Source organism: Hyla sarda, chromosome 8, assembly GCF_029499605.1.
Source record: "Hyla sarda isolate aHylSar1 chromosome 8, aHylSar1.hap1, whole genome shotgun sequence".
Taxonomy (NCBI): domain Eukaryota; kingdom Metazoa; phylum Chordata; class Amphibia; order Anura; family Hylidae; genus Hyla; species Hyla sarda.
Window position 1 is genome coordinate 218,898,454 of NC_079196.1, and position 23,123 is coordinate 218,921,576.

At 46.0% G+C, this 23,123-nt stretch overlaps 1 protein-coding gene across 10 annotated transcripts in view; it reads left to right on the top strand.

Annotated features, from left to right (window-relative positions):
• Window positions 1-22,321, top strand: part of LOC130284900 (NXPE family member 4-like) — a 92,562-nt gene extending 70,241 nt beyond the window's left edge. For 3 of the 10 annotated variants that reach the window (XM_056535819.1, XM_056535818.1, XM_056535817.1), the window contains 2 exons: window positions 19,568-19,786; window positions 20,591-22,320. In XM_056535819.1, the coding sequence (XP_056391794.1) occupies window positions 19,568-19,786; window positions 20,591-21,135 (764 nt within the window). In that variant the 3' untranslated portion in view covers window positions 21,136-22,320. Of the gene's footprint in view, window positions 1-19,567; window positions 19,787-20,590 lie in introns of all 10 variants that reach the window. The other 7 variants (XM_056535816.1, XM_056535821.1, XM_056535822.1 and 4 more) reach the window with 4 other exon arrangements.
• The last annotated feature ends 802 nt before the right edge of the window (window positions 22,322-23,123 follow it).

Consider the following 23,123-nt stretch of genomic DNA (forward strand, 5'->3'; position numbering starts at 1 on the left):
GTGCAAGATAATGCACCTGGGGCATAAAAACCCTCGGGCAGAATATAGAATATTTGACACAGTCCTGACCTCAGTATCTGAGGAGAGGGATTTAGGAGAAATTATTTCAGAAGACTTAAAGGTAGGAAGACAATGTAATAGAGCAGCAGGAAATGCTAGCAGAATGCTTGGATGTATAGGGAGAGGTATAAGCAGTAGAAACAGAGAAGTGCTCATGGGTGTATAGGGAGAGGTATAAGCAGTAGAAGATAGAAGTTCTCATGCCGCTGTACAGAACACTGGTGAGACCTCACGGAGTATTATGTGCAGTAGTCTGTCTGGCAGTAGTCAAATTTTGTACAGTATGCAATGTGCTGCACAACGACAACTGCATAAAGTGGCCCATCCTCTGTGCCACATAATTGTGCACAGTGGGGACTCCAGGTAACTGTAGCCACTAGCCATCTGACAGCCGGCGATGGTGAGGCCGTGTTAGCTGTAGCCATCAGACAGCAGGCAATGGTGGACTAGGTATATTTCTAGCCAGGCCTTGTGATACGTCTCCATGTGCTGATTTAGAGGCCTAATTCCTAAAGTCAGACCCCACTGTGCCTTACTTTCTCTTTGCAGATACGGCACTATACCTGGTTTCCTGCATCTGGTAACATAGTAAAGAATTTCCACATGGCAGGATACAGTAAATAGTAAGGTACACCACCACCCAACTGTCCCCCTGTTCTAGAACATTTTTTACTCCAGCATGCAGATTCAGCAACAGCATCGCCATCACCTGCTCCTTAGCTGCTCAGACCAACAGGCCGGCTGACATCCTCCTCTTTAAGCTCATCTTCATTATCCCCATGGCTCCCCTTAGTAAGAACTTCTGATGTGTGATTGTGGCCTCCTTGTTCCTCCCTCAGCACATCCACCATGATAACTAACAGTATCCCCACCATGACTACCACCAGTCCCACTAGTGCTATGCTTGGCCACTGAATCCCCCTCCACCACCACAGCAACATGCTCCAAAGGCTGACCGTGACACAACTCCTCCTGGCTAGTGCTAGCCTTCTGTTTAGCAGTATGGGGTGGAGGGGGAATGCAAGACAGAGATGAGGAAACAGAGCATCTAAGACAAACAATTGCTTCCCCAGACATATTTTTGGGTAAAATATTTAGATATTCTATTGATCTCTTTTTGGGTTGGTTTTTCACTCACCTACTGGTAATCTTTAAACTGTTAAGGACCAAGGGCGTACAGGTACACCTTTGCTCCCTGGTACTGGGCGGGGACCGTACCGGGGTGACTGCTGATATCGATCAGCAGGAACCCCGTGCAACAGCCCAGGGGGGGTCATCAGACTCCCCCATGTCGGCGATTGGCGCAAATTGCAAGTGAATTCACACTTGCGATTTGAGCGATTCCTGGTCATTATGGGTCTATGTCGACCCGGAATATAAGGGGGATCATGGTTGTCCAAGACACCGACGATCCCCCTGAAGGGATAGGAGTGAGATGGCAGGGGTGCCACCCCTCCTATACCTGCTATTGGGCATCTAGAAGCGACGTCCAATAGCAGATCGGGGGCGGAGGGTTAACTTTTGTTTTCCCCGTTCTGCCCACCCACAATAGGCGGAAACGACAGAAGACCGGCGCCGAAGTCCACTTACCCTGCAGGAGAGGCTGCGGGCGATGATCGGTGTCGGAGATCGTCGCGCGGCAAGTCGTGCGGCTGGCTCCCTGGATCCGACGGAAGCAACATCAGTGTATAGTGGTCTCTACACTGTTGCCCTCCAGATGTTGCAAAACTACAACTCCCTGCATGCCCAGACAGTTGCGAATGTACCCTAAAAACACTACACTACACTATCACATAATAAAGGGTTAAACACTAGATATACACACCCTTACACTGCCCCCCCCCCCCCCCCCAATAAAAATGAAAAATGTATTGTACAGCAGTGTTTCCAAAACGGAGCCTCCAGCTGTTGCAAAACAACAACTCCCAGTATTTCTGGACAGCCACTGACTGTCCAGGCATGCTGGGAGTTTAGCAACAGCTGGAGGCACCCTGTTTGGGAATCACTGGCGTAGAATACCCCTATGTCCACCCCTATGCAATCCCTAATTTAGTCCTCAAATGTGCATGGCGCTCTCTCACTTCAGAGCCCTGTTGTATTTCAAGGAAACAGTTTAGGGCCACATATGGGGTATTTCCGTACTCGGGAGAAATTGCACTATAAAATTTGGGGGGCTTTTTCTCCTTTTACCCCTTATGAAAAGGAAAAGTTGGGGGCTACACCAGCCTGTTAGTGTAAAAAAAATATATATATTTTTTACACTAACAGGCTGGTGTTGCCCTTTACTTTTTTATTTTCACAATAGGTAAAAGGAAAAAAAAGACCCCCAACATTTTTAACACAATCTCTCCTGAATACAGAAATACCCCATATGTGGGCGTAAAATGCTCTGTGGGCACACAACAAGGCTCAGGTATGAGAGCACACCATGTACATTTGAGGCCTAAATTGGTGATTTGCACAGGGGTGGCTGAGTTTACAGCGGTTCTGAAATAAACACCAAAAAATAAATACCCACATGTGACCCCATTTTGGAAACTACACCCCTCATGGAACGTAACAAGGGGTATAGTGAACTTTATCACCCCACAGGTGTTTCACAAATTTTCATTAAAGTTGGATGGGAAAATAAAAAAAATTTCACTAAAATGCTGGTGTTACCCTACATTTTTCATTTTCACAAGGGAAAATAGGAAAAAAGCCCCACAAAATTTGTAACCCCATTTCTTCTGAGTATGGAAATACCCCATGTGTGGACGTCAAGTGCTCTGCTGGTGCACTACAATGCTCAGAAGAGGAGGAACGCCATTGAGCTTTTGGTAAGGGAGTTTGTTTGGAATGGAAGTCAGAGGCCATGTGCGTTCACAAAGCCCCCCACATGTGACCTCATTTTGGAAACTACACCCCTCGTGTAATGTAATAAGGGGTACAGTGAGCATTTACGCCCCACAGGTGTCTGACATATTTTTGGAACAGTGGTCCGTGAAAATGAAAAATGTAATTTTTCATTTGCTCAGCCCACTGTTCCAAAGATCTGTCAAACGCCAGTGGAGTGTAAATACTCACTGCACCCCTTATTAAATTCTGTGAGGGGTGTAGTTTCCAAAATGGGGTCACATGTGGGGGGGTCCACTGTTCTGGCAACACGGGGGGCTTTGTAAACGCACATGGCCCCTGACTTCCATTCCAAACAAATTCCCTTTCCAAAAGCTCGATGGCGCTCTTCCTCTTCTGAGCATTGTAGTTCGCCCGCAGAGCACTTGACATCCACACATGGGGTATTTCCATACCCAGAAGAAATGGGGTTACAAATTTTGGGGGTCATTTTCTCGTATTACCCCTTGTAAAAATGTAAAATTTGGGGAAAAAACAGCATTTTAGTGAAAAAAATGTTTTTTTCATTTACACATTCAACTTTAACAAAAAGACGTGAAATACCTGGGAGGTGTTAAGGCTCACTGTATGCCATGTTACGTTCCTTGAGGGGTGTAGTTTCCAAAATAGTATGCCATGTGTTTTTTTTTTGCTGTTCTGGCACCATAGTGGCTTCCTAAATGCGACATGCCCCCCAAAAACCATTTCAGCAAAATTTGCTTTCAAAAAGCCAAATGTGACTCCTTCTCTTCTGAGCATTGTAGTTCGCCCGCAGGGCATTTTACATCCTAACATGGCATATTTCCATACTCAGAAGAGATGGGGTTACAAATTTTGTGGGGCATTTTCTCCCATTACCCTTTATTAAAAATAGTACATTTGGGGAAAAATTGCACTTTGCTGAAAAACATTTTTTTTTCATTTACACATCTGACTTTAACTAAAAGTCATCAAACACCTGTGGGGTGTTAAGGCTCACTGGACCCCTTGTTACGTAGCCTAGAGGGGTGTAGTTTCCAAAATGGTATGCCATGTTGGGGTTTTTCTGCTGTTCTGGCACCATAGGGGCTTCCTAAATGTGACATGCCCCCAAAAAACCATTTCAGAAAAACTCCCTCTCCAAAATCCCATTGTTGCTCCTTCCCTTCTGAGCCCTCTACTGCGCCTGCCGAACACTTGACATACCCACATGAGGTATATGAGAAATTGGGTTACAAATTATGAGAGGATTTGTCTCCTTTTACCTCTTATAAAAATTCAAAAACTGGGTCTACAAGAACATGCGAGTGTAAATAATGAAGATTTTGAATTCTCTCCTTTATTTTGCTGTTATTCCTGTGAAACACCTAAAGAATTAATACACTTACTGAATGCCATTTTGAATACTTTGAGGGGTGCAGTTTTTATAATGGGGTCATTTGTGGAGTATTTCTAATATTAAGGCCCTTTAAAGGGGTAGTCCAGTGGTGAAAAACTTATCCCCTATCGTAAGGATAGGGGATAAGTTTGAGATCGCGGGGGGTCCGACCTCTGGGGCCCCCTGCGATCTCTCTGTACGGGGCCCCAGCTCTCCGCCGAGATAGCGGGTGTCGACCCCCGCAAGAGGCGGCGGCCGACACGCCCCCTCAATACATCTCAATGGCAGAGCCGGAGATTGCCGAAGGCAGCGCTTCGGCTCTGCCATAGAGTTGTATTGAGGGGGCGTGTCGGCCGCCGCTTCGTGCGGAGGTCGACACGCCCCCTTCCCGCGGGCTGTCGGGGCTCCGTACAGGAGATCGCGGGGGGCCCCAGGGGTCGGACCCCCCGCGATCTGCAACTTATCCCCTATCCTTAAGATAGGGGATAAGTTGTAAACCACTGAATCACCACTGGACTACTCCTTTAAATACACTTCAAACCTGAACTGATCCATGTAAAATTCCGATTTTAAAAATTTTGTGAAAAATTGGAAAATTGCTGCTGAACTTTGAAGCCCTCTGATGTCTTCCAAAAGTAAAAACATGTCAACTATAAGATGCAAACATAAAGTAGACATATTGTATTTGTGAATCAAAATATCATTTATTTGGAATGTCTATTTTCCTTACAAGCAGAGAGCTTCAAAGTTAGAAAAATGCAAAATTTTCAATTTTTTCATCAAATTTTGGAATTTTTCACCAAGAAATGATGCAAGTATCAACAAAATTTTACCACTAACATAAAGAAGAATATGTCACAAAAAAACAATCTCAGAATCAGAATGAAAGGTAAAAGCATCCCAGAGTTATTAATGCTTAAAGTGACAGTGGTCAGAAAAATGTGCAAAAAACGTTCTGGTCCTACAGGGAAAATTGGCCTGGTGCTTAAGGGGTTAACTTTCAATGCTTTTAACTGTGTTGTTATCTGACAACCAGGTAGTTATAAGGCAAGTTCGATTAAACCAAGAATAGGTTATGCTTGTTGGATGTACACATTTTTAATTGGGCTACTATGTCCCATCAACCAGGTAGATATTATGTGTGTGTAACCTTTTAAGGACGCAGGGTGTACCTGTACATCCTGCAACCAGTCCTGGTATAAAACGCAGGGTCACACCGTGACCCCGCGTCATACCGGGTCGGTCCCAGCGGCAAAGAACACCTGGGACCCTGGGCTGTTAACCCTTTAGACGCTGAGTTCAAAATTGATTGCCGCATCTAAAATGAAAGTAAAAGCTTCCCGACATGTTCGGGACCACCGTTGTGAAATGCGATGTCCCGATCAGCTAGAACGCGAGTGGAGGTCCCCTTACTTGCCTCCGTCGCATCCGATCGGTGATTGATTGCTCCAAGCCTGAAATCCATTCTTGAGCAATTGACCGCTGATTACACTGATCTTTGCCCTGTCAATGCAGAGATCGGTATGTGCAGTGTAATAGCCAGTAGGGGGAGCTATAACACTGCAAAAAAAAGTGTAAAAAAAAAAAAAGTTAAAGGGTAGCTCCCACCATCCATTTTTTTTTTCTGTCCCTGCCTATTGCCCATCTATCCCTAACCCCCTCCCTGCCTTTACATTTTTTTTTTTTTACTATATTAAAATGCCTTTTTGTCTGCCTGGTAGTGTGCTCACTACCATGCAGACTTCCCCAGCAGGCACCACGTCACTGATGCCTGCTGGGGCCGGCACTTCCACCCTTAGCTCACTATACAGGGTGCCTCCAGCTGTTTCACCACTACAACTCCCAGCTTGCCCTGACATCTACTGGCTGTCAGGGCATTCTGGGAGTTGTAGTGGTGAAACAGCTGGAGGCACCCTGTGGTGAAAACAATAACTTTGTTTAGCCAGCGCAGCAGTGCTACTTCGGGAGCAGCAGCGGCGTCGCTCTCCTGAACCCCGCTCCCCACCCACCCCACCCCTATGCCTCTAGTGCTGAGCGGCGGCGCTCCCCCTAACCCCGCTTCCCCCACCCCATTCCTCCAGTGGTGCAGACTTACCGGAGGATCAATGAGCTGCCTCCCGACAGGGTAATGGGGGTGGGCGGGGCCGCGAGCGAGGCCAGTGGAGCTGGCCAATGCGTGCAGCCCCAGCTATCAGCGTGCTCGCTCTCGCCTGTTTGATTGACAGGTGGGAGCGAGCACCGCAGTGACTGGATTTCGACTCATTGCCAGGCTTAAATGAGTCGAAATCCAGTAGTGACGTCACTGCAGAATGCATTCGGCCACTAGGAGGGCGACCCCTAGTGGCCAAATTTAAAAGTGATTTTAAACTTGTTTAAAATCACTATTTTTATTTAAAGTATATTAGAGATATGTTGTAGTACTTAAGTACTACAACATATAAATTTTTAGATTTCATGACAGTGCCCATTTAATAAAGATCCCTAATAAAAGTAAGAATCTCCTCCTTTTGCCATTTAAAAAAAACTGTGTAAATGAAAATAAACATATGTGGTATCGACGTATGCGGAAATATCTGGACTATAAAAATATATCATTAATTAAGCCGCACGGTCAATGGCGTACGCACAAAAAAATGCAAAATTCCAAAATTGCGTATTTTTGGTCACTTTTTCTACCATGAAAAAATGAATTAAAAGTATTCAAAAAGTCCGATCAATATACAATTGGTAGCAATACAAACTTCAGATCATGGGGCAAAAATTAGCCCTCATATTGGCCCATACGTGGAAAAATAAAAAAGTTATAAGGGTCAGAAGATGACAATTTTAAACGTATACATTTTCCTGCATGTAGTTATGATTTTTTTTTTAAGTAATACAAAATCAAACCTATATAAGTAGGGGGTCATTTTAACCGTATGGACCTACAGAATAATGATAAGGTGTCATTTTTACCGAAAAATGCACTGCGTAGAAACGGAAGCCCCCAAAAGCATTTTTTCTTAAATTTTGTCGCGCAATAAAAAAAAATTCTGCTTTGCCGTGGATATTTTGGTAAAATGACTAATGTTACTGCAAAGTAGAATTGGTGGCGCAAAAATAAACCATAATATGGAATTTTAGGTGCAAAATTTAAAGCGTTATGATTTTTAAAAGGTGATGAGGAAAAAATGAAAATGCACAAACGGAAAAACCCTGCGTCCTTAAGGGGTTAATGAAACCAAGAATATTTACAGTGTCTTTACAAGGCAGATGCCTGTCACTTGCACACGCTTTTTAGTTCACTGCTATCACACAACTAGAAAGATATAATACATGTTCCTTACCAGGATAATAAACATTCAGTATTTTTACAGTGTAGCTGCGTATAACTTGCACACACTTCTTAGTTCACTGCTATCACACAACTAGGCAGATATATGTTTGATGAAACAAAGAATATTCCCCAACAGTGTTTTCACAAGGCAGATGTGTCTCACTTGCACACTGTTTCGTTCACTACTTTGTAACCCCTTGGAAGATATACCGTATATACTCGAGTATAAGCCGACCCGAGTATAAGCCGAGACCCCTAATTTCAACCCAAAATCCCAGGAAAAGTTATTGACTCGAGTATAAGCCTAGGGTGGGAAATACATCATCCCCCCCTGTCATCATCCAGACCCCCGTCATTAACATCCTCATCATCATCACCGCCTGTCATCATCCAGACCCTCATCATCATCACCTGTCATCATCCCACACCCCCCCTTCATCATCCCCTTGTCATCATCCCCACCCCCCTTCATCATCATCCCACACACCCCCCTTCATCATCCCCACCCCCCTTCATCATCCCCTTGTCATCATCCCCACCCCCTTCATCATCCCCTTGTAACCATCCCACACCCCCCCTTCATCATCCCCTTGTCATCATCCCACACACCCCCCTTCATCATCCCACACCCCCCTTCATCATCCCACCCCCCCCCCCTTCATCATCCTCTTGTCATCATCCGCCCGCAGTGGTCTTCAACCTGCGGACCTCCAGAGGTTTCAAAACTACAACTCCCAGCAAGCCCGGGCAGCCATCGGCTGTCCGGGCTTGCTGGGAGTTGTAGTTTTGAAACCTCCGGAGGTCCGCAGGTTGAAGACCACTGCGGCCTTCGACATCATCCAGCCCCCTCTCGCCCCCCTTTAGTTCTGTACAGTACTCACCTCCGCTCGGCGCTGGTCCGGTCCTGCAGGACTGTCCGGTGAGGAGGTGGTCCGGTTTGATAGTGGTTCCGGGCTGCTATCTTCACTGGGGGCGCCTCTTCTCCGCGCTTCCGGCCCGGAATAAAGGCGTTGCCTTGACAATGACGCAGAAGTACGTTGGCAATGAACGTACCTCTGCGTCGTTGTCAAGGCATCGTGACTATTCTGGGGCCGGGCCCGAAGCGCTTAGAAGAGGCCTCCCCGGTGAAGATAGCAGCCCGGAACCACTATCCCACCGGACGACCTCCCCACCGGACAGTCCTGCAGGACCGGACCAGCGCCGAGCGGAGGTGAGTACTGTACAGAACTAAAGGGGGGTGAGAGGGGGCTGGATGATGTCGAAGGCCGCAGTGGTCTTCAACCTGCGGACCTCCGAAGGTTTCAAAACTACAACTCCCAGCAAGCCCGGACAGCCGATGGCTGCCCGAGCTTGCTAGGAGTTGTAGTTTTGAAACCTCTGGAGGTCCACAGGTTGAAGACCACTGCGGGTGGAGAGTTCACTCGAGTATAAGCCGAGGGGGGTGTTTTCAGCACGAAAAATCGTGCTGAAAAACTCGGCTTATACTCGAGTATATACGGTAATGTGTGTTTCATTGATTCAGGAAAATAAACGTACAATGGCGCTGATCTACTAAGAGTCAGTGATGAGCGGCATATGCCATATTCGAATTCATGATATTTCGTGAATATGAGGACGAATATTCGTCCCATATTCGTGAAATTCGAATATTCGTGATATTCGTGAGGTTTTTGTTTTCATTGACTGCTCGACTGCGCATGCGCGCTATGACATCAAGCATTGCATGACTGTTGAGACCCAATTAGCTCCTAGCAGGCTATAACTACCCCTCCCCCTTACTACAATAAATAATTAAATAATAACTGACACAACAACAATTTAACTTTTCCGTGGGTGGGAATCGTCCACAGCTTTATTTATAAAATTACTTATATAAATAACAATTTAACTGTAACAAAGACACCGATTGGCTTCTTGCCAACCCGAGAGGTGCTGCCACACTGTCCTGTGTGGAGGTCTACCCCGGGTTGACCCCGCTTTCACCGTCTTCTTACTGCCAAGCTGTGACTTACAATAAACAGAGATACAAAAAAGGGAGGGTGGGCAAAACTCTGGGTCCTGGGCAGATTGAGGGGGGAAGGGAGGAACCACAACTATAAATACCCAGGGGAGGGCCCCTGAAAGCCCGGGAAACTATTAAACCCCTGATTGGTGCACTCCTTCCCCCCCACCCATGGGACATACCACTATAGTTACCGACAAGTTTTACAGTCGGGGGAGGGAGATAAAAACCTTGCCTGTATATTTTTTAACCACTTACTCCTCACCAGTCAGGGGGCAAGCTATTTATGCACAGCCATAGCGACAATATTCTACAGACCAGATTGCAGGAGAAGAAGGTAGAAGGCGCTCCATGTGTAAAAGCTTTCGGTTAAATGGGGACGGGGGTGGGAACCAACCTCAGCCGCTTACCAGATGGAGTTTAGAGTATGGAAGTATGAACCAAGTCGTCTGCAGCCTTCCTGGAAGTCGAATGGACCAAAGAGTGACCGAGAATAAATTGTAGGAGAGCAGTAGGTAAAATAACCAGGTGGGTTTATTCAGCATAGATGCAACGCGTTTCACTGCGCATGCGCAGCTTCATCAGGCATGTCAGGTAGGACAATCACACAGGTTATATAGCCGTAGTGATTAACCCTTTACAATACTTACAATACAATGAAAAATGTAAAAATTCTTATTCAAAATATACAGACATATAATCCACAAATGCAAATAATAATAGCAAAAGGAACTACAAATCAAAAAAATAATCGTGAATCTTTTTGGATTCATAAATTAAACATTTTGACCCCTTATGGTTTTAATGAATCCATAGAAAACCCCTGTTAATCTAGTGGCTTTTGCCCTACGAAAGTTGCTTCATTATGAGAGATAAATATTTCCCCATTTCAATGATTTACATTTGAATGGTGAGTACATTTCGGCTTGCTAGTATAGTATTATTGTTTGTATGCTGTTTTATCCAATAATACATTAAGGTGCATAGATTGGTTTGTGCACGCAATTATGAATATTTGCATTTTTTTTTCACAGTACACATCACAGTGATCATCCCTCCCTGCTTCCAGCTTGTGGTGTAAACAAGGCTCCAAAACTAGTTACTGAGTCAGACTGGCGGTCACATATGCGAATTTTCATCCCTCCCTTCTTTTAGTTATTTTATCACACGATATTGAGCATGCAAATTTTATGGTGAATGCGTGTAACATATTTGGAGGATTCATTCACACCAATGCGGCTTCATTCGATAATAGACCTTTTTGTATTGTAATGAATTGTCATAATTTATGATTTTTTTTATATGTTGTCCCTTTTGCTATTATTATTTGCATTTGTGTATTATATGTCTGTGTATTTTTTAATAAGAATTTTAAAATTTTTCATTGTATTGTAAGCAATGTAAAGGATTAATCACTACGGCTATATAACCTGTGTGATTGTCCTACCTAACATGCCTGATGAAGCTGCATATGCGCAGCAAAACGCGTCGCTTCTATGCTGAATAAACCCACCTGGTTATTTTACTTGCTGCTCTCCGGCAATTGATCATCCAGGCACTTACACTAGTCCTGTTCTTCTCGGTCACTATTTGGTCCTACAGACCAGATGGAAGAAAAGGCTAAAAGTGGATTATGTAACCAATCTGTGGTGGCCCAGTACAGAAGTGTCCCTTCTGTACACTGTTGGTGTTATCAGGTGGACTCAGTCCCAGTCCCCTGGCCTCCACACTCCTCAGGACTCTCATTGTTCCTTCTATGATACAAAGAGTTAATGTATTATATTCATGTTAATATGCCTTTAACCTCTTAAGGACCAAGCCAATTTTATTTTTGCGTTTTCGTTTTTTCCTCCTTGCCTTCTAAAATCCATAACTCTTTTATATTTCCATCTACAGACCCATATAAAGGGCTTGTTTTTTGCCTGTCCAATTGTACTTTGTAATGAAACCTCTCATTTTACCATAAAATGTAATCTAAAATCGCCCTAATTTGACCACCTATAACTTAGAAATTTTTCCATATATAGGGCGGTATGAGGGCTCATTTTTTCCGCCGTCATCTGTACTTTGTATCGATACCACATTTGCATATATGAAACTTTTAGTTAATTTTTTATAAATTATTATTATTTTTTTTATAAAATTTGACTAAAAAGCAGCATTTTAGGACTTTTTATAATATTTTGCATTTACACCATTCACCGTATGGGGTCATTAACATTATATTTTGATAGTTTGGACATTTATGCACGAGGCGATACCAAATATGTTTATTAAAAAAAAAAAAAAAACTTTTTGGGGATAAAATGGGAAAAACGGAAATTTTCACTTTTATTGGGGGAGGGGATTTTTCACTTTTTTTTACTTTTTATTTTTACATTTTTCAACATTTCAACTATTTTTTTTACACTTTTTTTGTCCCCATAGGGGACTATCTATAGCAATATTGCTAATACTGTTCAGTGCTATTCATAGGACATAGTACTGATCAGTATTATCGGTGATCTTCTGCTCTGGTCTGCTCGATCTCAGACCAGAGCAGGAGACACCGGGAGATGGACAGAGGCAGGTGAGGGGACCTCCTTCCGCCATTACAGATGATCGGATCGCCGCGGCAGCACTGCGGGTGATCCGATCATCTATTTTAACATGTGCAATGCCGCAGATTAAGTGATCTGTACTGATCGAGGAACCAGCACCTGGTCCAGGAACCAGCGGCCATACCTCGGGTGGTGTAGAGGATAACCATGCCCTGGTGTCACGAACACAGGGGATTAATGCCATCTGCCCCTAGGGTAATAACATCTGCCCTTCATCACACCCTTACCACAAATCCTACAAATACAGTTGTGCAATAAATATTGAATAAATCCCAGATAAAGTTATAAAAAACTACCATGTAACAATACAAACATCAAATTAAACAGTAACATTTCCACACATTTAGGGTATAAAAATTTTATATTTCTCCATATATGCAATCAAGTCAGGAATATAAGTTCCGATTATTAGAGTTATGTGAGCCAGTCTTTTTAATTTAGTTTATGCATATTGCCCATAAGAACCATGATGGCGGAAAACAACCATTTTACGTGTTTTTGCACCAGCCTCTGGCAGTCGGGTTTTAAAAATTCACTCTTCTTTGCTTTTTGTCTGGTTTTGGACAAAAAAACAGAGTGATTTTTGAAAAATGTCAGGTTACGCCCATTTTTATAAGCCACGCCCATTTGTAGTGTTTTCTCAAACTGTCCGAGAGATTTGTGAAAATGTAGACTATTTTTTGTCCAAACATGTCGCAAAAAGTGTCGTACACGCATGGGTTTGGCTTAGTAAATGAGGCCCAATGTCTTTACAAGGCGGATGTATTTATATTTGTCACGATTCGGCTGGCAGGAGGTGGATCCTCTGTGCCAGAGAGGGATTGGCGTGGACCGTGCTAGTGGACCGGTTCTAAGTTACTACTGGTATTCACCAGAGCCCGCCGCAAAGCGGGATGGTCTTGCAGCGGCGGTAGTAACCAGGTCGTATCCACTAGCAACGGCTCAACCTCTCTGACTGCTGAAGATAGGTGCGGTACAAGGGAGTAGACAAGAGCAAGGTCGGACGTAGCAGAAGGTCGGGGCAGGCAGCAAGGATCGTAGTCAGGGGCAACGGCAGGAGGTCTGGAACACAGGCTAGGAACACACTAGGAAACGCTTTCACTGGCACAATGGCAACAAGATCCGGCGAGGGAGTGCAGGGGAAGTGAGGTATACATAGGGAGTGCACAGGTGAACACACTAATTAGACCAACTGCGCCAATCAGTGGCGCAGTGGCCCTTTAAATCGCAGAGACACGGCGCGCGCGCGCCCTAGGGAGCGGGGCCGCGTGCGCCGGGACAGGACCGACGGAGAGCGAGTCAGGTACGGGAGCCGGGGTGCGCATCGCGAGCGGGCGCCACCCGCATCGCGAATCGCATCCCGGCTGGGGGCGGTATCGCAGCGCACCCGGTCAGTAGATCTGACCGGGGCGCTGCAGTAGCGAGGATGTTGCGAGCGCTCCGGGGAGGAGCGGGGACCCGGAGCGCTCGGCGTAACAGTACCCCCCCCCTTGGGTCTCCCCCTCTTCTTGGAGCCTGAGAACCTGAGGACCAGACTTTTGTCTAGGATGTTGTCCTCAGGTTCCCAGGATCTCTCTTCAGGACCACAGCCCTCCCAATCAACCCAAAAATTTTTTTTCCCTCTGACCGTCTTGGAGGCCAGTATCTCCTTCACGGAGAAGATGTCAGAAGAACCGGAAACAGGAGTGGGAGAAACAAGTTTGGGAGAGAAACGGTTGATGATGAGTGGTTTAAGGAGAGAGACATGAAAGGCATTGGGAATACAAAGAGAAGGAGGAAGAAGAAGTTTGTAAGAGACAGGATTAATTTGGCACAAGATTTTGAAAGGACCCAGATAGCGTGGTCCCAGTTTGTAACTGGGGACACGGAAGCGGACATATTTAGCGGAGAGCCATACCTTGTCTCCGGGAGCAAAAATGGGGGAAGCTCTTCTTTTCTTATCGGCAAACTTTTTCATGCGAGAAGAAGCCTGTAAAAGAGAATTTTGGGTCTCTTTCCATATGGTGGAAAGATCACGAGTCACTTCATCCACAGCGGGCAAACCAGAGGGCAAGGGAGTAGGGAGGGGGGGAAGAGGGTGACGGCCGTACACCACGAAAAATGGGGATTTAGCAGAAGATTCAGAGACTCTGAAGTTGTACGAGAATTCGGCCCATGGTAGAAGATCTGCCCAGTCATCCTGGCGGGAGGAAACAAAATGCCGTAAATAGTCACCCAGGACCTGGTTAATTCTTTCTACTTGCCCATTGGATTGAGGATGATAAGCAGAAGAGAAGTTTAATTTAATCTTGAGTTGTTTACAGAGAGCCCTCCAGAATTTTGACACGAATTGGACGCCTCTATCCGAGACGATCTGCGTGGGCAAACCGTGAAGACGAAAAATGTGTACAAAAAATTGTTTTGCCAACTGAGGCGCTGAAGGAAGACCAGGAAGAGGAATAAAATGTGCCATCTTGGAAAATCGATCAACGACCACCCAAACAACAGTGTTGCCACAGGATGGGGGTAAGTCTGTAATAAAGTCCATACCAATCAGAGACCAAGGCTGTTCGGGGACAGGCAGAGGATGAAGGAGACCAGCAGGCTTCTGGCGAGGAGTCTTATCCCGGGCACAGACAGTACAAGCCCGCACAAAATCAACAACATCCGTCTCCAGAGTCGGCCACCAATAGAAACGAGAGATGAGTTGCAAGGACTTTTTGATGCCCGCATGGCCTGCGAGGTGGGAGGAGTGACCCCATTTGAGAATCCCGAGACGTTGGCGTGGAGAAACGAAGGTGTTCCCTGGAGGAGTTTGCCTGATGGAGACTGGAGAAGTGGAGATCAGACAGTCAGGAGGAATGATGTGTTGCGGAGAGACCTCTACTTCCGAGGCATCCGAGGAACGAGAGAGAGCATCGGCCCTAATGTTCTTGTCGGCAGGGCGAAAATGAATTTCAAAGTTAAAACGGGCAAAGAACAACGACCACCTGGCCTGGCGAGGATTTAGCCGTTGGGCAGACTGGAGATAGGAGAGATTCTTGTGATCGGTGTAAATGATAACTGGAAATTTTGATCCCTCCAGCAGATGCCTCCATTCCTCAAGTGCCAATTTAATGGCCAGTAGTTCTCGATCCCCGATGGAGTAGTTCCTCTCCGCCGGAGAGAAGGTCCTAGAAAAAAAACCACAAGTAACAGCATGCCCGGAAGAATTTTTTTGTAGAAGGACCGCTCCAGCTCCCACTGAGGAGGCATCAACCTCCAATAGGAAGGGTTTAGATGGGTCAGGTCTGGAGAGCACGGGAGCAGAAGAAAAGGCAGACTTGAGCCGTTTAAATGCGTCTTCCGCTTGGGGAGACCAGGACTTAGGATTGGCATTCTTCTTGGTTAAAGCCACGATAGGAGCCACAATAGTGGAAAAATGTGGAATAAATTGTCTGTAATAATTGGCGAACCCCAAAAAACGTTGGATAGCACGGAGTCCGGAGGGGCGTGGCCAATCTAAGACGGCAGAGAGTTTATCTGGGTCCATTTGTAGTCCCTGGCCCGAGACCAAGTATCCTAGGAAAGGAAGAGATTGACATTCAAACAGACATTTCTCCATTTTGGCATAAAGTTGATTGTCTCGAAGTCTCTGAAGAACCATGCGGACATGCTGGCGATGTTCTTCTAAGTTGGCAGAAAAAATCAGAATATCGTCCAGATACACAACAACACAGGAATATAAGAGATCACGAAAAATTTCATTAACAAAGTCTTGGAAGACGGCAGGGGCGTTGCACAGGCCAAAGGGCATGACTAGATACTCAAAGTGTCCATCTCTGGTGTTAAATGCAGTTTTCCATTCGTCCCCCTCCCTGATGCGGATGAGATTATAAGCACCTCTTAAGTCCAGTTTGGTAAAGATGTGGGCACCTTGAAGGCGATCAAAGAGTTCTGAGATAAGAGGTAGGGGGTAGCGGTTCTTTACCGTGATTTTATTAAGTCCGCGGTAATCAATGCAAGGACGTAGGGAGCCATCTTTTTTGGACACAAAGAAAAATCCAGCTCCGGCAGGAGAGGAGGATTTGCGGATAAACCCCTTTTTTAAATTTTCCTGGATGTATTCAGACATAGCAAGAGTCTCTGGGGCGGACAGAGGATAAATTCTGCCCCGGGGTGGAGTAGTGCCCGGGAGGAGGTCAATAGGACAGTCATAAGGCCTGTGAGGAGGTAAAGTCTCAGCTTGTTTTTTGCAAAATACGTCAGCATAGTCCATATAAGCCTTAGGGAGACCGGTTACAGGGGGACCCACAGGGTCACGGCAGGGAGTACTGGGAACCGGTTTAAGACAGTCCTTGAAACAAGAAGTACCCCAGCTCTTGATCTCTCCTGTGGACCAATCAAGGGTTGGGGAATGGCGTTGAAGCCACGGTAGTCCAAGGAGAATTTCGGAAGTGCAATTGGAGAGGACCAAAAACTCAATTTTTTCGTGATGAGGTCCGATGCACATTAGGAGGGGCTCCGTGCGGTAACGCACGGTACAGTCCAATCTTTCATTGTTAACACAATTGATGTAGAGGGGTCTGGCGAGACTGGTCACCGGGATGTTGAACCTGTTGATGAGAGAGGCCAAAATAAAATTTCCTGCAGATCCGGAATCCAAGAAGGCCATAGTAGAGAAGGAGAAGGTAGAGGCAGATATCCGCACAGGCACAGTAAGGCGTGGAGAAGCAGAGTTGACATCAAGAACTGTCTCACCTTTGTGCGGAGTCAGCGTACGTCTTTCCAGGCGGGGAGGACGGATAGGACAATCCTTCAGGAAGTGTTCGGTACCGGCACAGTACAAGCAAAGATTCTCCATGCGGCGTCGTGTCCTCTCTTGAGGTGTCAAGCGAGACCGGTCAACTTGCATAGCCTCCACGGCGGGAGGCACAGGAACGGATTGCAGAGGACCAGAGGAGAGAGGAGCCGGGGAGAAAAAACGCCTCGTGCGAACAAAGTCCATATCCTGGCGGAGCTCCTGACGCCTTTCGGAAAAACGCATGTCAATGCGAGTGGCTAGATGAATGAGTTCATGCAGGTTAGCAGGAATTTCTCGTGCGGCCAGAACATCTTTAATGTTGCTGGATAGGCCTTTTTTAAAGGTCGCGCAGAGGGCCTCATTATTCCAGGATAATTCGGAAGCAAGAGTACGGAATTGGATGGCGTACTCGCCAACGGAAGAATTACCCTGGACCAGGTTCAGCAGGGCAGTCTCAGCAGAAGAGGCTCGGGCAGGTTCCTCAAAGACACTTCGAATTTCCGAGAAGAAGGAGTGTACAGAGGCAGTGACGGGGTCATTGCGGTCCCAGAGCGGTGTGGCCCATGACAGAGCTTTCCCAGACAGAAGGCTGACTACGAAAGCCACCTTAGACCTTTCAGTAGGAAACTGGTCCGACATCATCTCCAAGTGCAGGGAACATTGCGAAAGAAAGCCACGGCAAAACTTAGAGTCCCCATCAAATTTATCCGGCAAGGATAGTCGTAGGCCGGAAGCGGCCACTCGCTGCGGAGGAGGTGCAGGAGCTGGCGGAGGAGATGATTGCTGGAGCTGTGGTAGTAGCTGCTGTAGCATCACGGTCAGTTGAGACAGCTGGTGGCCTTGTTGCGCTATCTGTTGCGACTGCTGGGCGACCACCGTGGTGAGGTCGGCGACAACTGGCAGTGGAACTTCAGTGGGATCCATGGCCGGATCTACTGTCACGATTCGGCTGGCAGGAGGTGGATCCTCTGTGCCAGAGAGGGATTGGCGTGGACCGTGCTAGTGGACCGGTTCTAAGTTACTACTGGTATTCACCAGAGCCCGCCGCAAAGCGGGATGGTCTTGCAGCGGCGGTAGTAACCAGGTCGTATCCACTAGCAACGGCTCAACCTCTCTGACTGCTGAAGATAGGCGCGGTACAAGGGAGTAGACAAGAGCAAGGTCGGACGTAGCAGAAGGTCGGGGCAGGCAGCAAGGATCGTAGTCAGGGGCAACGGCAGGAGGTCTGGAACACAGGCTAGGAACACACTAGGAAACGCTTTCACTGGCACAATGGCAACAAGATCCGGCGAGGGAGTGCAGGGGAAGTGAGGTATACATAGGGAGTGCACAGGTGAACACACTAATTAGACCAACTGCGCCAATCAGTGGCGCAGTGGCCCTTTAAATCGCAGAGACCCGGCGCGCGCGCGCCCTAGGGAGCGGGGCCGCGTGCGCCGGGACAGGACCGACGGAGAGCGAGTCAGGTACGGGAGCCGGGGTGCGCATCGCGAGAGGGCGCCACCCGCATCGCGAATCGCATCCCGGCTGGGGGCGGTATCGCAGCGCACCCGGTCAGTAGATCTGACCGGGGCGCTGCAGTAGCGAGGATGTTGCGAGCGCTCCGGGGAGGAGCGGGGACCCGGAGCGCTCGGCGTAACAATATTGCACATGCTTTTTAGTCCGATGCTATGTTACTACTGGTAGGCATACTGTTTGTGCGATTAATCCCTGAAGATGTGATTATAGGCGCAATGTTTCATTTTTGGCACTTTAAATATGTATTGTTATAATACAGTTAAGCCACAGCTCAGCTTTTCTCTGTTTATTACTTGTTCTGTTTTTTTCCCTATGAGCCTTGAGAAAGGCTTTCTGTACTTTATGATACATGATAAGGTTTGTGTGTGAATGGACAGGAGGTCCCTCTATGGTCAGCCCACACACAGAGGCAGTAAATGATCAATTCTTTGCTGTTGATTCTTGTATACCCCCTATAGGAGTTGTGCACTGTGGATATTATAGTTAGGATAAGGATTCTGGCTCCTGTTCACACACACTCTCTGTTCTCTCTCTCCCTCTCTCTCTCTCTCTCTCTCTCTCTCCCTCTCTCCCTCTCTCCCTCTCTCTCCCCCCTCTCTCTCTCTCCCCCTCTCTCTCTCTCTCTCTCTCTCCCTCCCCCTCTCTCTCCCCCTCTCTCTCCCCCTCTCTCTCCCCCTCTCTCTCCCTCTCCCTCTCCCTCTCTCTCTCCCTCTCTCTCTCTCTCTCTCTCTCTCTCACCTTTGAGTTGACTGACACATAACACAGCAAATCATATAATAACCTGCTTTATCATGTGATATGCTGGTCACCCTGATATAATTTCACTCCCCCTGCACTTCCTGTTTCCTCTGGGCGCCAAAACGACATGTATTTCATGATTATTTCGCACTTTTACCGGTTTGCGTGAACCAAACCCATAAGTTCTAATGCTCGCTCAACACTAGTTATCAGTCCACTCATACGTTTAGATTAAACTGATAGTTAACCGAGCTCCTTACTTTATACTTTACATATTTACATGGAGTGAGTTCTACTGTTCTTCCAAATAGATATTATAATTAAAATTATTTTTTTTTAGATTATTCATCAACATCAAACACAAAATGTCAGACAGGGATGAGCTCTCCTGTCCCCAGTGGACACTTCTACAACTACACCTGGCATCCGGCTTATTGTGACATGACCGTCTATAAAACACAGGAGGACTTCACCAAATGTCTAAAGGGGAAGAAGCTCTTCTTGATCGGAGACTCCACGTTACGTCAGTACATCATTCACTTCACCGAGGGAATCAAGAGTAAGTGTCACCCGTGTCCCCTTTATTGAAGGGTTAATGTGAGATATGATGTTTGGACTCGTTTAGTGTAGATGGATTCTATAACAAGTGTGTGCAGCATAGAGAGGCAGTCTATTGTATAGCAAATAAAATGTGATGATTATGATCATCACATGTGATGATTAAGACATTGGGGGTCCCGCCACTGGGGACCCCCGTGATCTTGCATGCAGCACCCCAGTTAAAATCAGTCCAAGGAGCATGTTCACTTTGGGTTCGATTACCGGCGACCATGGGGCCAGCGGCGTGTGATGTCATGCCTCCGCCCCCGTGTGACATCACGCTCCACCCCTCAATGCAAGCCTTCCATAGGCTTGCATTGAGGGACGGAGCGTGACGTCACACGCCGCCGGCCCCGTGGTCGCCGGTAATCAGACCCGGAGCGAACATGTTTCGGGGACTGATTTTAACTGGGGTGCTGCGTGGAAGATCACGGGGGTCCCCAGCAGCAGGACCCCCGCGATTAGGCATCTTATCCCCTATCCTTTGGATAGGGGATAAAATGTCCAAGCGCCGGAGTACCCCTTTAAAGGAAGGATGCAGGGCACATCAGAGTTATCAGAGAGATTGTGGATTAGATAGAAGTAGACCCAGAATTCCTGGAGTTTAGAGATGAAATAGAGATTAGAGAAGGGTGGGTAGTTAGCCACACAGGATGGGTCCAGAGACATTTTTTTTCAGTAACTTGTAATATAATTAGATTTTATTTAATAAGTAAATAAACCTAATCCGTAATCCATTTCCAACACGTTTTGTCTCCACCAGTTGTGAATTATCTCCAGTATCATGAAGGTGGATGGAAGTTCTGGGATAAAACACTTGAAGCTTTGAACATGGATAAAGACATTTATGTGTCCTACAAGAGGCATGGCTTTCCACTCGAGAACTTCTTGTTCTATAACTTCAAAGACGACATGTACATGAGTCGTCAGATCGATCTACGCGGTGGGGGGAAGGACACCATCTTTGTTATTACTATGGGACAACATTTTAGACAGTTTCCACTAACACTCTACATCAGACGAGCTATCAACATCCGCAGAGCGGTGGAACGTCTCTTCATGCGGAGTCCAGATACCAAAGTCATCATCAAGACAGAAAACACCAGAGAGTTCTATGCTCCTCCAGAGAGAACTGGTGACTTCCATGGTTATACCCAATATCTGGTGCTAAGGGAAGTCTTTCAAGGGCTGAATGTTGGCTTTGTAGATGCTTGGGACATGACGGTGGCCTCCTCTACGGAGTCTGTTCATCCGTTTGGATACACATTTGACAGTATAATGAGCATGACGTTCTCCTTTGCTTGTTAGTAATTTTATCTTTTTACTGAGACTAGTAAAAGATATGAGACTACTATATATAACTAGTCTCTCAGTAAAACTGAGCACACCATCTGTTTTGATCTGATGAAGGTCAAGTAGGCCGAAAACATTTACCATAAATCTGGTCTTTAAGAACTATAAATAAAACTTTATAAGCAAACATTGGGAACCTACTCCCCGCAAGTTGGAATACAACCAGAGTGTCGCCATTAAAGATCACCATGTAGACTTCTCCTGACGACTGCACAGGTTCAGAAGACAGTGACACCCATCTGCTTGTCTGCTTAGTGCCTCTCTCTAGCACCCATGCCAATAACATCTCTACAAAGCACTGATCAAGTCTTGAAGGGGTCTCTGTCCCTAGACATCTTATACAATGAATTTTCAGGTGCTTTCAGGTGGTCGTGATGCCATGCCACAGCTGTCACGCCTCGTCCCATAGACCTGAATGTATAGGTAATACGATGCTTAGGGGTTGAGTACCCCTTTAACCCAAATTTTAAATGACAGATTTCCTCATTTAGCCAACAAAATATGTTCTCTGGGTGCATTGTTTACAGCTAAAAATTATTCCTATTTAATGGATCAAACAAAACAATATAGCAGTATTCTAAATATTGAAAAACCCTATAGATTTTTGGCAAATTGGACACCCCTATACAAAACTTTTTGACTGGTTTGCCTTACTATGATCACATATATGTACATACCTACTACATAAAACTCCTCCATTGTCTATATACCTGTAAATGAACATTTAGCAGCACTGTAGATGTATACAGCCCATGTAGTTAGGGTGTGTACTGGGAAAAGGGGAACAATGTAATCAGGGATTCGGTCACTTCTCAGTATAGGTGTAGCACCAGGACCAAGCTCAGAACATGCAGTACTAGGATCAATCTCAGTACGTGCAAATGGTACCAGGACCAAGCCTAGTAGATCTTACATGAATGACCTGAAGTACTCATCCGAAGCAGTCTTAGGCAGAATAAACAATTCAATCCAGAATGCATAGGTGAGTCTTTCTTGTTCTTTTTTTTTTTTTTTTCATTCAACCCAGATCTCCATAAGGACTTCTCTCAGCCATGACTATAAAGAGTCAAGAAGTGGTAAATGGTTAGGACATGTACTAATGCTTTATGCCTTTACATATTTGTATAGAGGCAATCCAATGGCTGAGTGAAGTATTTCCATCACAATAAGGTTGCATTCACACTTAGTTTTTACATTACGGGTGCCGGATCCGGCTGGGGGAGGGGAAAACCGGGCTCTCCCGTACCCCAGCCGGACCAGCGCTGAACTCCATTTACTTTAATGAGCCGACCGGAGTCAAACGGTGACTCGGGTCGGCTCATTTTAAACCCATATGCGTTTTCCTGACCTAAAACCATACGGTTTTAGGTCCGGTCACAAAACCGGATACAGTTAAAAAATGAGCCGACCGGAGTCACCATTTGACTCCAGTCAGCTCATTAAAGTAAATGGAGTTCAGCGCTGGTCCGGCTGGGGTACGGGAGAGCCCTGTTTTCCCCTTCCCCAGCCGGATCCCAAACAGAGCAGAATATAGTGAATTAACAAACAGTTCACTAAACCGGATATCAGATTAACGGCAGACATGATAAAAATAAACAAGACTAGGCAAGATATGAGTATACAACAGAATCCAGGAGATGAAGGGGATAGCGGAAGAACTGAGAGCCAAAACACAAACTGAACGGGTAAAATAGAACACTGTTCACATACAGGTACAAGTACAAAGATCAGATCAACCAAACAGGATATAAATATAAGACACTGTTCACACTGGGAAACAGAACATACAAACTGAACTTAATAAAAAAAAGGATACAAGAACACCAAACTCTACAACGTAGAGGAACACTGGTCAGGATACTAGACAGGATATTTCTCAACATACAAGACTAGAACCGGATGGGTCTGAATAGACTCCCGAAAACCAAACAAGATCTAAATAT